At 34.6% G+C, this 14,809-nt stretch overlaps 1 protein-coding gene across 2 annotated transcripts; it reads left to right on the forward strand.

Moving 5' to 3' along the window:
• The first annotated feature begins 437 nt into the window (after nucleotides 1–437).
• LOC133778447 (disease resistance protein RPV1-like) lies at nucleotides 438–12,913 on the forward strand. Of its 2 annotated transcripts, none has more exons than XM_062218382.1 (4): nucleotides 438–1,069; nucleotides 1,444–2,569; nucleotides 2,663–2,962; nucleotides 10,278–12,913. In XM_062218382.1, the coding sequence occupies exons 2-4, from the start codon at nucleotides 1,640–1,642 to the stop codon at nucleotides 10,710–10,712; spliced, it is 1,665 nt and encodes a 554-aa protein (XP_062074366.1). In that variant the 5' UTR covers nucleotides 438–1,069; nucleotides 1,444–1,639; the 3' UTR covers nucleotides 10,713–12,913. The 2 variants fall into 2 exon arrangements, with proteins under 2 accessions (XP_062074366.1, XP_062074365.1); XM_062218381.1 differs by having other exon boundaries at nucleotides 1,460–2,569.
• Nucleotides 12,914–14,809: the final 1,896 nt, after the last annotated feature.

Genomic DNA, 14,809 nt, shown 5'->3' on the forward strand with positions numbered 1-14,809 from the left:
CTTTCCATTATTTTGTTTTTTAATTTTCAAGTTGTCGTGTCAAATAAATTGATCAAGTGACAGTGACTAGAGTAGGGCCTTCGGTATGGTCTCCACATGTTTGTCCACGTAATTAATAAAGAGTGAGCAACAGGTAGCCATTTACTAAGGAGTATGAAGGGGTATACCTGTATTTTAATACATTGTCAATATCAGCTTCAATCTTACCGTTCACCAATAATTCAACAACTCACATTAGATTAAGGACTAAAACCTTTAAATACAACTGAGCCACTTTAGATTAAGGACTAAAACCTTTAAATACATCTGAAGACTTTAGAAAGGCCCAATTTATAATTATCCATATACTATTTTTTTTTTTTTTAAAGTAGGTCCATGTTCTTGAAAGTTTTTCACTACAGTATTGAGTGGGTCCAAAACTAATGCTCGTCAAGTCAAGTCAGTTTTGTTTTACTCGAAAGACTGACACCTTTCTCCAAAAAAAATTATTTGAGCACAGTAATATACCAGAATTATTCATCCAAGATCAAACAAACCAAAGAAGCAGAGACAATCAATCGATCGGTCTAACCATGGAAGTAGGAGCTTCATCATCTTCTTCTCCCACCAGACGGAAGATCGAGTATGATGTTTTCAACCGTTTTAGAGGCGAGGATACTCGCTATGCTTTCACGGCCCATCTTTTTGAGGCTCTGCGCATCAGAAAAGTTCACACCTACTTAGACGAGGTCACTCTCAAGAGAGGAGACCAAATCTCACCTTCGCTACTTCAAGCAATTGAGCAATCCAAGATTTCTGTGATCGTTTTCTCGGAAAATTATGCCGACTCCTAGTGGTGTTTGGACGAGCTTGTGAGAATTATGGAGTGCAAGGAGATTCATGGGCAGCAAGTGGTTCCCATTTTTTACCATGTTGATCCTTCGTGTGTGAGGAATCAAAAGGGGGCTTATGAGCTAGAAGAGCGATTTAAAGATAAGAAGATGGAGAAGTTGAAGATTCATGGGCAGGCATGGAGGAATGCTTTGACGAAAGCTGCCGATTTGTCTGGTTGGAGTACTCAGCAAATCAGGTAACATTCAATTATATAAATTGTCTTATATGTATGTATCCAAAATTATGATTCACATTAGGATAGGGTTCATTTTGGAGGAACATACAATATCACATTTTGGGAAGTTGAAGCTTATAGATCAAACTGAAATGCACTAGATTTGAAATCAATTCCTTGGAAAGCTATACTAACATATCGATGATTAATAATGCATATCCATGAAGGTGTTGCTAGCTAGCTATTTTTGTGGTTAAATTAAGATGGGTAATAGCAAGAGAAAATATTAGGGATTTGAGTGTTTAAGTACAGTATAAGTAATAATTTATTAAATATATATTAAAATAATAATTAGCTGGCCTTTGCATTGTCTCATCCTTGTCTATGTCTAACAGTGTTCATGTGTGTTAGGTCTGAATCTCAATGGATAAAAACAATTGTTAAAGATATTATCAACAGATTGAGGTGTATGTCTTCTTCAAGTGCTTATTTGGAGGAATTAGCTGGAATAGATAGACGCATGGAGCAAGTTGAATCAATGCTGTGCCTTACTCATCCAGTGATCGGGTGGTAGTAGTTGGCCTTTGGGGAATGGGGGGTATAGGCAAGACAACTCTTGCTGAAGCTGTGTTTAAGAAAAGTTCTCATCAGTTTGAAGGTTGTTGCTTTCTTTCAAATGTTAGAGAAGAATGGGACCATGGACGAAAAAAGTATGATTTACGGAATAAGTTTTTCTGGAAATTATTGGATGAAGAAACTAATAACATGAAAATTCCATTCTCTTTTGACGAAAATAGACTCTGCTCCAAGAAGGTTCTCATAGTTCTTGATGATGCTAATGATCCAGAGCAATTGGAATTTTTGGCTGGAGATGGTAAATGGTTTGGGTTGGGGAGTAAAATCATCATAACAACAAGAGATATGCAATTGCTTAAGAATCGAGCTGATGAGATATACAAAGTTGAGGGATGGAGTTTTGATGAAGCTTTCCAACATTTTCAAAAGAATGCTTTAAGAAGAAACATTCCAATAGATGAGTTTACAGAGCTATCAAAAAGGGCGGTAGATTATGCAGATGGAGTTCCACTAGTTCTTCAAGTATTGATGGGTATCCTATTTAGTGATAATAACAAAGGGAAATGGGAAAGTATACTGGATGACTTAAAAGATTCCCCCAATGAAAAAATTCATGATGTTTTGAAGGTAAGTTACGATGGTCTAACTAGAAAAGAAAAGGATGTCTCTCTTGATATTGCATGTTTTTTCAAAGGAGATGGAAGAAGTAATGTAGAAAGTATACTAAAAGGCAGTGATTCCTTTGTTGGCATGAGAATAGATAATCTGGTTGATAAGTCTCTCATAACTATTGAGAAACACATAGGCCGGGATTCACTTTGGATGCATGATTTGGTACAAGAAATGTGTTGGGAAATTGTTAGCCAACAATCCATTAACAAGCCTGGAAAGCGTAGTAGATTGTGGAAACCTGAAGATGTTTATCATGTCCTCAAAAACAATAAGGTAAAACTAAAAATTTGAGCAAGTTTCTCATTTGAAATGCAACTTTTATGTCTGTTATCTATATGCTCATTAGTTCCTTCTTCTTTACTTTAGGTGTCAGCTCCGGTTGAAGGAATATTCTTGGACATCTCTAAGATTAAAACATTCAACTTGAGCCCCAATGTGTTCCTGGAGGCAAACAATCTCAGATTGCTCAAAATCCATAGTTCTAACAGGATCAACAATACGAAATTATGTTTCCCTCAAGGTCTTCAATGTCTTCGTAAAGCACTTAGGTTTCTTTACTGGGAAGGATGTCCACTCAAAACATTGCCATTAAGTTTCGATCCTATAAAGCTTGTTCAACTTAGAATGCAAGAGAGTCAGGTTGAGCGACTTCGGGATGGAATCCAGGTACATATGTCTTTTAATAAAATGAAAATTACTATTTTGACCCTGTTAGTTTAAGCACATTACTAAATATATTAAATAATTGTGTGTGTTTTGTCCTATTATCTGTTCGGACCTTGGGTTTTGACAAATTTATTTTGGGACCTAGTATTTTGTAAAATGGTTCAAATAGATCTATAAACCCAATTTTGATGAAGAAAAAATTGAATATAACAACACAGTTGTAGGCAAAATGATTTTATTTTTTTATTTAAATTGTTAGTTTGGTAAATTATTTGTAATTTTAGCTCAGAAAACTTTGACCAAAATTGAGTTTATGGTTCTATTTGAACCATTTTACAAAACACAAGGTCTAAAAAGTCATTTGTCAAAACACAGGATCTAAACAGGTAATTTGACAAAACACAATGTCTAAAAAAGTATAAACCCCTACTTTAAATATTCAAAATTTGTGATATGTGACTAATTTTAGTTAAATTATATTTTTAAATCTATCATAAATACATTTTAGGTTTCTTTGATTATATTTGTAATTTGTTTGCAAAAATGTTATAAATATATTAATGAACAAAAAATGAAAAATATAGTTTTTTAATTTAAATTTTAACTTTTTTGAAAAACAAGGTTAAACTTAGTAAAGAGCTTAAACCGACACCAAAGTGATAAAAAAATTACTGAATAATGTTAGTTTTTTTAAGGCCTTTATTATTTTATTTTTCACAAACTAGTAATTTCATGTTTATTTTCAAATCAACTTAGTACCTTATTATTTAATTTATACTATTTTAAATATATTGTATGTGTGTTACGAAATTAATAGTGTGTGCAAGTGTACACAGTTGTCAAACAAGTAATAAAGTAATAAGTTAAGTATCGTCTCCCAGTCACCTCCCAACCCCGATTCCCAAACCCACGACCCTTGTCGTGACCAGTCGACTCGCCACCATGAACCCTGTTCACCTCCTAGCCATCTCCCAACCCCAACACCCCGATCCACCGACCCACGACACCCATAACCCCTACCCACCTACCCACGACTCGTCCACCACCACCCGACTCGCCTCCCATATCCCCGACCCACAAGCCCACGACCTCCCAGCAATCTCTGCCTCCCACGACCCACAACCCCGATTCCTAAACCCACCAACCCACAACCCACATCTCCACCTCCACCCAGCCACGACCCACATCCCCACGAACCCACACCCCATCTCACCGCCACAGACCCACCATCACAACCACCCGATCTCACCACCTCCCTCCAAGCTCCAGCCCATTCCAACCCTCACTCCATCTAAGCTCTCACTTGCCCATTCACGATCAAGGTTTGGCAGCTCCTTGGATTGTTCTTCGTTGGGGTCTTAAGAAAATTTTGCAACAACAAAGTGCATTCAAAAGGGTATCCTGCTCCTCCAAGGTACCATATTACTCTTGTTTCCTCACTTTGGGCATTACAATTCACTGTGGCTGTTGGAATTTTTGTATTGAGCATTATGCCTAGAAGCAAGCAAGTAGCAAATCGAAAGAAAAAGTTAGTGGCAAATGAACAACTTGTTGTTGAAAAGTTTATATCCCCGAGGGCTGCCGAAAAATTCAGAAAACTTGTCGAGCATGATATTTGGTTTGAGAGAGCATTCCCCACTATTGGAAATCCGGATTATGTGACTACTGTGATTAACGATCGAGGATGACTTAATTTTTGTACAACATTTCGCAAGACTGTCGTTCCTTGGGTCAAAGAATTCTATGCCAACCTTGTGTCACAGAAATTGAGACAAGTCACGGTCCAGGGCAAGTAAGTTAGTTATCTACCTCAGGACATCAATGCTGTTTTGGGTTGCCTAATATCGATGCGGCTGTGTATGGAGACATTGCCCCTAACCAAAGTGATGTTGAACTTGTCAATATGTTGACAGAAGTTACTTTGGCGGGCACACAATGAAATGTTTCACCAAAATTTGGAGCTCCTACTATTCCCCGCACTTACTTAACGACTCCTGCTCGTGTATGGAATCATTTTATCAAAACCAACATGTTGCCCACCATTCATGACACCTTGGTCAGCAAAGATCGTGTCGTCCTACTTTTCAGCATTTTGACCGGTCTATCAATTAATGTGGGGGAGCTCATTTCAGAAGAGATCGTCACCTTGGGTGTTATTAAGAACGAGGGACCATTATTTTTTCCCACATTGATCACTGTCTTGTGTCGCAATGCGGGTGTGCCCCTAGCTCCAGATGATGAACAATGTCACTCTCCCGATTACATTGATGCACATACAATTTGGAAGGTTACCAAAGTTGTTTCCATTCAGAGAGAGCAGGTCTCGACCTCTGCCCCACCGCCATCGTCTGCCCATGACTCTGCTATGCCTCCGAACCCCACTGTTGCTGAGTTTTATGCCACTCAACAGAGTATGCTTAGTATGATGCATCATATGGAGGCCCAGTAGCACACCTATTGGGGATATGTGCGCCAGTGTGACAATGTATTGCGTCACTCTTTCCGGCCCACCGAACTTTTCCCAACGTTTCTTGAGGCCATCATGGAGCGGTGGCGTGCACCTGCCTATTCCGACGAGGAGGAGGATGGCGAGTAGAGGGAGTTTATTTATTTTCCAGCATAATTTTCATTCCATGTTATGTTCTGTTTATGTTATCTGATTTTTTTTTTCTGTTGTTCTTGTGCACTGAGGACAGTGCTCTCCCTTAAGTTGGGGGGGGGGGGGGGTATTGTTTATAACTATTTGTGTTGTTTTAATTTTCTTTATGTTTCTTAGGTTTTAGGTATTGTTAGGCGTGTTTTGTTTGAAGTCTTAAGTCTAGTTATAATGGAATCAATTCTTGTAATGGTTGTGTTTAAGTGTGGAATGGCTCGATGATAAAATGTCAGAAAACAAAATTGCATCATTTGTTAACTCTTGTAGATGAGTGAGTCTTTAGTACTTAAAGTTTTTATGCTAATTCAACCATAGTGAAAATGTGTCACAATTAAGTGTGCATAGTCTGACCATGAAATCGCTCACTCTAGATTAACCTAAGTATTCGTGAAGGTTTAAGTTTTTAGAATTGGCTTGATAATTCATTTGAGGCGAAATCCTTAATTTCCTTGATGAGGACAGAGTCAGAAATCTTCTTCTCAAAGGTAGGGAAATCAGTCCATATGATGCATCATACTAAGCATACTCTGCTGAGTGGCATAAAGCTCAGCGACAGTGGGGTTCGGAGGCATAGCAGAGTCATGGGCAGACGATGGCGGTGGGGCCGAGGTCGAGGTCTGCTCTCTCTGAATGGAAACAACTTTGGTAACCTTTCAAATTGTATGTGCATCAATGTAATCAGGAGAGTGACGTTATTCATCATCCGGAGCTAGGGGCACACCCGCGTTGCGGCGCAAGGCAGTGATCAATGTGGGAAAAAATAATGGTCCCTTGTTCTTGATAACACCAAAGGCGACGATCTCTTCTGAAGTGAGCTCCCCCGCATTAATTGATAGGCCAGTCAAAATGCTGAAAAGTAGGACGACACGATCTTTGCTGACCGTGATGTCATGAGTGGTGGGCAACATGTTGGTTTTGATAAAATGATTTCATACACGACCAGGAGTCGTTAAGGAAGTGTGGGGAATAGTATGAGCTCCAAATTTCGGTGAAACATTCCATTGTGTGCCCGCCAAAGTAACTTCTGTCAACATATTGGCAAGCTCCGCATCACTTTGGTTAGGGGCAACGTCTCCATACTTAGCCACATCGATATTAGGCTACCCAAAAACAACATTGATATCCTGAGGTGCATAACTAACTTGCTTACCCCGGACTGTGACTTGTCTCAATTTCTGTGACACAAAGTTGGTATAGAATTCTTTGACCCAAGGAACAATAGCCTCGCGAGGTGCTGTAAAAAAATTGAGCCACCCTCGATTGTTAATCACAGTGGTCACATAATCCGAATTTCCAATGGTGGGGAATGCTCTCTCAAACCAAATATCACACCTGACAAGTTTTTTGAATTTTTCGACAGTCCTAGGAGATATAAACTTTTCAACAACAGGTTGTTCATTTGCCACTGACTTTCGATTTGCTACTTGCTTGCTTCTAGGCATAATGCTCAATACAAAAATTCCAACAGCCACAATGAATTGTAATGCCCAAAGTGAGGAAACAAAAGTAATATGGTACCTTGGAGGAGCAGGATACCCTTTTGAATGCACTTTGTTGTTGCAAAAATTTCTTGAGACCCCAACAAAGAACAATCCAAGGAGCTGCCAAATTTTGATCGTGAATGGGCAAGTGAGAGCCAAGATGGAGTGAGAGTTGGAATGGGTTGGACCTTGGAAGGAGGTGTTGTGATGGTGGGTTTGTGGTGGTGAGATGGGGTGTGGGAGGTGGAGATGTGGGTTGGTGGGTTTGGGAATCGGAGCTGTGGGTCGTGGGAGGCAGAGATGGGTTGGAGGTCAGGGCTATGGGAGGCGAGTCGGGTGGAGGTGGATCGAGGTGTTGGGGTTGGGAAATGGCTGGGAGGTGGACGGGGTTCGTGGTGGCTGGTCACGGCAGGGGTTGCGGGTTTGGGAATCGTGGCTGGGAGGTGGGGGTGGCAGCTAGGGTCGGGCTGGTTCGCTTGGGAGGCGGAGATGTGGGTTCATGGTGACGAGGGGTGGCGTGGCTGGTGAGATGGGGGTCGTTGTGAAATTAATAGTGTGTGCAAGTGTACACAGTCGTCAAACAAGTAATAAAGTGATAAGTTAAGTATCGTGTCCACAGGGATTGGAAATTGATTCTCAAAACTAATTACTCACAAATTGGTTTCAATGAAAATAAAACAATGAGATAAAACTAAATTAATGAAAAGTTAACAAAACTAACAAACAAAAACTAAGAGAAGAAACAAGCTAGAATTATTAAATTGTCCTAAAAAGGCAATTATGGTAACAATGTTGTAGAGGTATGCTATAGCAACCAGGCAGAGTTGACTAGGAATTTAAATGTCATAATTCTTTTTCCAAAGTGTTTATGGTTTGGTTCTTTAATTAATTAACATATTTATATGCCCAATTAATTTCAAGAATACAAATATAAGTACAATTCCTCTAAGTCAGGCAAGGTGATAATATATCCTTATACAATCACAAATCTAAATCTAAGAAATTAAGAACTTGCATCATTCAAGTTTGTGTCCATTAACATTAACCTTTCAAGAATTAATATTAATTCATCAATCCACAATTGGTGATCAAACAAAAGTAAGCATTTGACAATATACACACTTGAATGAACAAAACTCATCCACCAAAACATTTATGCAATAAAGTACCAAATCACAATTTCAAGTAAAGTAAATATTACTAGCCAAAAAGAAATTAACTCATAAATAGATGTGCAAAAATACGAAACTCTAAATTAGAGAAAGATAAAAAGAAAAACCCATGTGGAGTTTGTCACAAGACTTTAAGCTTTTCTCCCAAAATCGTCTTCTTCTTTATCTTGATTTTTGCCAAATCTCTAAATAAAATTACTAAAGAAAATACCAAAACCTAAAACTAACATTCAAATAAAATATTTTTCTTTTTCTTTTTCTTCATTTTTCTGGGTGTTTTTCTCTCTACAATGGCAGCTCTCTCTAAAAAATAGTTGCTGCTCCAAGGTTGAAGAAGATAAAGTTCTCTCTCTAAGGCTCCAAAAATGGGTATAAACCCTTTTCTTTTTCTTCTACACGGGGACCACTCTTCTTTTCATAAATTTTCAGCTCATTTCCACCCCATCCTTCCACTATTCAAGTCTTTCCACCTTATTTAATCACGTGCCAAGTGTGCAAACTTTATGTTGCTAGCTGCACTCACTCTGTTGCAGCAAAGTTGACTGATGCTACAACAAAGTACCAGAATTTCAGCTCCAAGATGTTTTCCTTGCACATGTTTCACTAAGCTTTCCAAGCACCCTTTCTTCTTGCCTTTAAAATAGATACCACATTTTTAGAGTATAATCTCATTATTTTCTACAAGAGTTATCATTAATTAAAACAAAATACACAAACAAAACTTAAAAGACAAAATGACTAAAACCACACAATAATAATACAAACACTCTATTTCACTTAAATTTTTATATTCAAAAACTCAATTGATAACTCTAAAATATAGAGTTATCAATGTGCTAATTAAATAATTTTAAAATTTTACTTCTCAACTATTTTTGGTAAAAAAATGATAAATATATTCTCAATTCTTTCATTTTTTTTTTAGATTTAAAACATATTAAAAAATATATATTAGAATAAATATTTTATCAAATTTGGTGGAAATTTATAATTTTAAATTGATTTACCATGTATAAAATATTTAGTTTGTTCCCGGGACAAACATTAATGTGATATATTCTCTATTTATTATACCACAAATTTACAATTTTCAAGCTTACAATTTTTAAAAAGAAAAGAAGTATGACTCAGGGACTTAAAAATGAATAATATATATATTATTATAGGATTAGATTTTCTATTAAAACAAAACGGAGACTTTAACATTACTAAAAACTATGTTAATACCTAGCGAAATAAAAGTATCAATCAGGAGTTCTAATATCAGCGGAGGAAACAATAATATTTATAGTTTATAATTGATAAGGAAATAGACCATTCCCTTATCAAAACAATAGTAAAACATTGATGCCGAAATAATATTATCTATAAAACTTCTTAGATAATATTTATAAAATGACTAGTATTATACCCATTCAATTGCATATCCTCTAATTTAGAAATAGTATATCTAAATTTGACTTCTTTTCTTTTTAAAAAGTATTCAGCAATTTCTTGGATTATTAAATTATATCCGTCCATATATTAAAAATTTATCAAAATTACTTGTGCTATTATATAATAAAACCAAACTTAATGGTAAAAAATAATGTATGACTATTTAATAATAGAAATAGATGGATGTGATAAGGAATGAGGAGCAGTATTAAAGAAAAAGCCTAGTAAATATTCTAATAAAGATACTGAAGAAATATCAAGATATGCTTTAGGACAGTATAAAGAAAAAAAAATTAGTATTGATGCTGAAATAATGACAATCGAATATTCCTTAGATGCATTCAATCTTTATTTTATTAATAAAAAAGAATTTACTATTATAACAGATTGCCAAGCAATAGTAAACTTTTATGAAAAAATGTGGCAAAATAATAAGAAACTAATGACTAATAGATGGACAAAATTCCTTAATAATTTTATTATTAAATGATATAATCCTACTATTGAGCATATTAAAAGAAAATATAATTATTATGCTGATATATTATCTCGATTAATTTACAATACAGATGGACCGACAACCATTTCGTCCAAGAATATATAGGCTTGGAATACATCTCAGAGCTCAAATGGCAAACAAACAAGCAATAGACCAAATAATATATAGTCAGCCAATGGAAAAATGTGAGACAATATCCTTTGGAGAATTAGTATTACATTGTTACGGTAATAGTGAAACCAAATATATCCCTCACAAAGCCATTAGTAAAGAGCAACAATGTTTATTAAATAATCTTCATCACGCCTATCTATTTAATAATCCTAGATATTTCCAGGCAGTATTAAAATGCCTAATAGAATACTTCCAAAGTAAGAAATTTTTTTATTACTATTTAGTATTTCGAGGGAAAAAACCAGGATTATATACGTCATGGCATTCAGTAGCCGAAACAGTAGATAAATTTAATAATGCCCTTTGGAAAGGCCAAGTAAATTATGAATAAGCTACTATAGCTACTATTATGTATTGGAGTCTCAATTATTATGATGAGACAAAAGATAAGGGGAAATAAAAAGTAACTGAATTAAATTGGCCCAATTGTATTTATTATAATAAAATAATAATAGAAAAAGACTTAGTAAACTAAAAATTAAAAGAAAATGAAGCCTGCTGGGACCAAATTACCAGTCTTAAGCTTCAAGTGGATGCCTTTCGACATCAGCGTCAGCAACAGAGCACTTCACCTACCGCCAATCCAGTAACCATGTCCACTAAAGATATACAACTTATTATCAATAAAGCTGTTGACGAGAAAATTGAGGAGTAGAATAGTCAGTTTGATGGGACATATGATGCAGAAGACTCCATCGACCGACTTGGACTTGATGGCCCTACTATGGGAAGCACTACGATTTAAAGTCTGATTTAAAGATAAGATGCTCTTTTCACAAAGACCAAAGGTAGCCGCCCATGTGCTACACAAAGACCAAAGATATGATGCGTAGCACATGGGCGAATACCTTTGGTCTTTGTGAAAATAACATCTTATCTTTAAATCAGACTTTAAATCGTAGTGCTTCCCATAGTAGGGTCTTCAAGTCCAAGGCGGTCGATGGAGTCTTCTGCGTCATATGTCCCATCAAATTAACTATTCCACTCCTCCATTTTTTCTTCGACAGCTTTATTGACAAGAAGTTGTATGTCTTTAGTGGACATGGTTACTTGATTGGCGGTAGATGGAGTGCTCTATTGTTGAAGCTGTTGTCGAAAGGCATCCACTTGAAACTTAAGACTAGTAATTTGGTCCCAGCAGGCTTCATTTTCTTCTTTTAATTTTTTGTTTACTAATTCTTTCTCTATTATTGTTTTATTATAATAAATACAATTTAATTCAATTACTTTTTATTTCCCCTTATCTTTTGTCTCGTCATAATAATTGAGACTCCAATACATAATAGCAGCTTTAGTGGCTTCTTCATAATTTACTTGGCCTTTCCAAAGGGCATTATTAAATTTATCTACTGTTTCGGCTACTGATTGTCATGACTTATATAATCCTGATTTTTTCCCTCGAAATACTAAATAATAATAAAAAAATTTCTTACTTTGGAAATATTCTACTAGGCATTTTAGTATTGCCTGGAAATATCTAGGATTATTAAATAGATAGGCGTGATAAAGATTATCTAATAAACATTGTTGTTCTTTACTAAGGGCCTTGTGAGGGATATATTTGGTTTCACTATTGTCATAACAATGTAATACTAATTCTCCAAAGGATATTGCCTCACCATTTTCCATTGGCTGACTATATATTATTTGGTCTGCTGCTTGTTTGTTTGCCATTTGAGCTCTGGGATGTATTCCAAGCCTATACATTCTTGGACGAAATGGTTGTCAATCCATCTATATTGTAAATTAATCGAGATAAAATATCAGCATAATAATTATATTTTACTTTAATATGCTCAATAGTAGGATTATATCATTTATTAAAGAAGGGTTTATACTTTTTTGGACCATGTGTTTTTTCTCATTACCTGTTTGGACCCTGTGTTTTATAAAATAGAACTTTAAACTCAATTTTGATGAAGAAAAAATTGAATATAACAACACAGTTTTTAAGCATAATGATTTTATTTTTGTTCTGAATTGTTAGTTTGGTAAATTATTTGTGATTTTAGTTGAAAAAACATTAACCAAATTCAGATTTAGGGTTCTATTTTAACCATTTTACAAAACATGGGGTCCAAAAAGTAATTTGTCAAAACACAGGGTCCAAACAGGTAATGTGAAAAAATATAGGGTCCAAAAAGGTATAAACCCATTAAAGAATTTTGTCCATCTATTAGTAATTAGTTTTTTTATTATTTTGCCTCATTTTTTCATAAAAGCTTATTGTTGTTTGGCAATCTGTTCTAATAGTAAAATCTTTTTTATTAATTAAATAAAGATTGAATGCATCTAAGGAATATTCGATTGCCATTATTTCAGCATCAATACTAGTAATAATTTTTTCTTTATACTGTGATTACTCTACAAAATAAAGTTATTTTACCACTTTTTATGTGCTAATTGTTGCTTAATTTCTGAGTTTTTAATTGATTTATTAAGTTTTTAAGTAATTTTGAATTTAGTAGTCTTATTATGATTTTATATACTTTTGTGTGTTTTTATAAGTATTTTGTTGTAAAATGTTGTAGTTAATTATTATTGTTAAGTTAGTGGTAAAAAAATATTGTATTATTGAACTTAAATGTAAAATATAAATTAAGTTATAATTAATATTTTCAAAGAATTAAATTGATTTATTTTATAGTTGAAAATATTGTATTATGATTTATTTTGTAGGGAATGTATGCTCTTGAAAAGAAAGAAAAATGAAGAAAAGTGTGGCATTTTCAAAAAAGAAAGGAAGAAAAGTGGCAAATGACCAATGCCACCAATCCTCCAGCCAGGCCCAAGGCCCAATTCGCTCCAAAGCTCTACCCAGCCTTCACATGCTCTCCCAGCCTTCACGTGACTCCTCATCATATATCACCTCTTCAGCATATAGCACCTGCCAATCACCTCACGTCAAATGCATGCAGCTCCTTCACGCCTGGGCCGGCCCAAGTTCCAGCTGCCAACACAATTAAGCCCAATACTACCAGCTGCCACCCGAAGGCCCACTCCATTCAGCTGCTACCCAATTCCACCATAGCCCAAACAACCCAAGTCAACTCTGCCACAACCATAAAAATAAGACCAAAACTCACATTTTTATTCTCAATATTTTTCACTCAAATATCAATTCACTCTCCCCTATTTTTCTTACCTAAATAAACATTCCTAATTCATTTTTTACCCTAGCTTTTCACTAATATTTTACCCAACCAAACATTTCATCTTTCCAATACTCTTACACTTACTCTATTTATCCTACCACTTCCCAACACAATTAAATTAATCAATTTATTTATTTTAATTTGATTAATTTAATCTCCATATTTTGCCTATAAAAAGAGTCTTGTAAGACCATTTTGGGAGCTCTTCTTCTTCATCTTTTCAACATCTTCTACACATATTTTTCTCTCTTCTTTTTACTATTTTCTCTACCATTTTCATCTTTTGAAGAGCATGTCAAGTATGTTATTTTGTAATTTTTATCTAGTTATGAGCTTCTAATCTTTTTCAAAGGTTATTAAGATGATGATGAAGCAAAATGTAACTAGATAGTATTTTTTTTATTGTATGTTGATTTATCATTTGTGTAACATTGTTTATAGATTTTTCTATCAAAAATATGTATTTTTCATCTATTATTGAGTATTAAAGCATATTACACTTAGTTCTTCATTATGCAAAAATGTGATATTCTTTTATTAAATGTTTTTCATTAAATTGTTCACATCTAATTCTTAGAACATAAGTATCATATTTTGCCTAAATATAATCTCTTTGATTTTTTGTAGTTTCATTAGGTTGTAACACAACTAATGCTTAGAAATTATATCTTATATAAGTGAAGAAAAATCCTACATTTTTTAAAGAGTAACTTGTGCTTGAATAGAAAATATATTTTGAAAAAATATATAGTGTGATTTATTTCAACTATATTAAAACTTGGGAATCAATATACTTATAAATACTATTGAACTTGCATTTTGTGGATTCTAAAATCTTAATAATCTTATTTTATATATCTCATTTGAAAACTATTTTTTCTATTTAATCTTAAATCTTTTTATTACTTGTCTTTTATTTTTCTAAAACAAAATCTCATCAAATATTTGGAACTAGGTTAGAATATTATTGTTTTGTTTGAAATAGTTTCTTTTGATGTTAGTCAACTCCCATGGGTTCGACCTCGTACTTACATGAACATTATATTCCGAAACGATTCGTGCACTTGCGAGTTTAAATATTAAAACATACCCGTTTTGGGTCCAACATACTGTCCTGAAGCATATCTTGATATTTCTTCAATATCTTTATTAGAATATTTACTAGGCTTTTTCTTTAATACTGCTCCCCATCATTTATCACATCCATCTGTTTCTATTATTAAATAGTTAGTTATTAATGGAAGAGATAATTGTTCTAAGGTTTTTACTACTT

This window comes from Humulus lupulus, chromosome 5, assembly GCF_963169125.1.
Source record: "Humulus lupulus chromosome 5, drHumLupu1.1, whole genome shotgun sequence".
In the NCBI taxonomy this organism is placed as follows: Eukaryota; Viridiplantae; Streptophyta; class Magnoliopsida; order Rosales; family Cannabaceae; genus Humulus; species Humulus lupulus.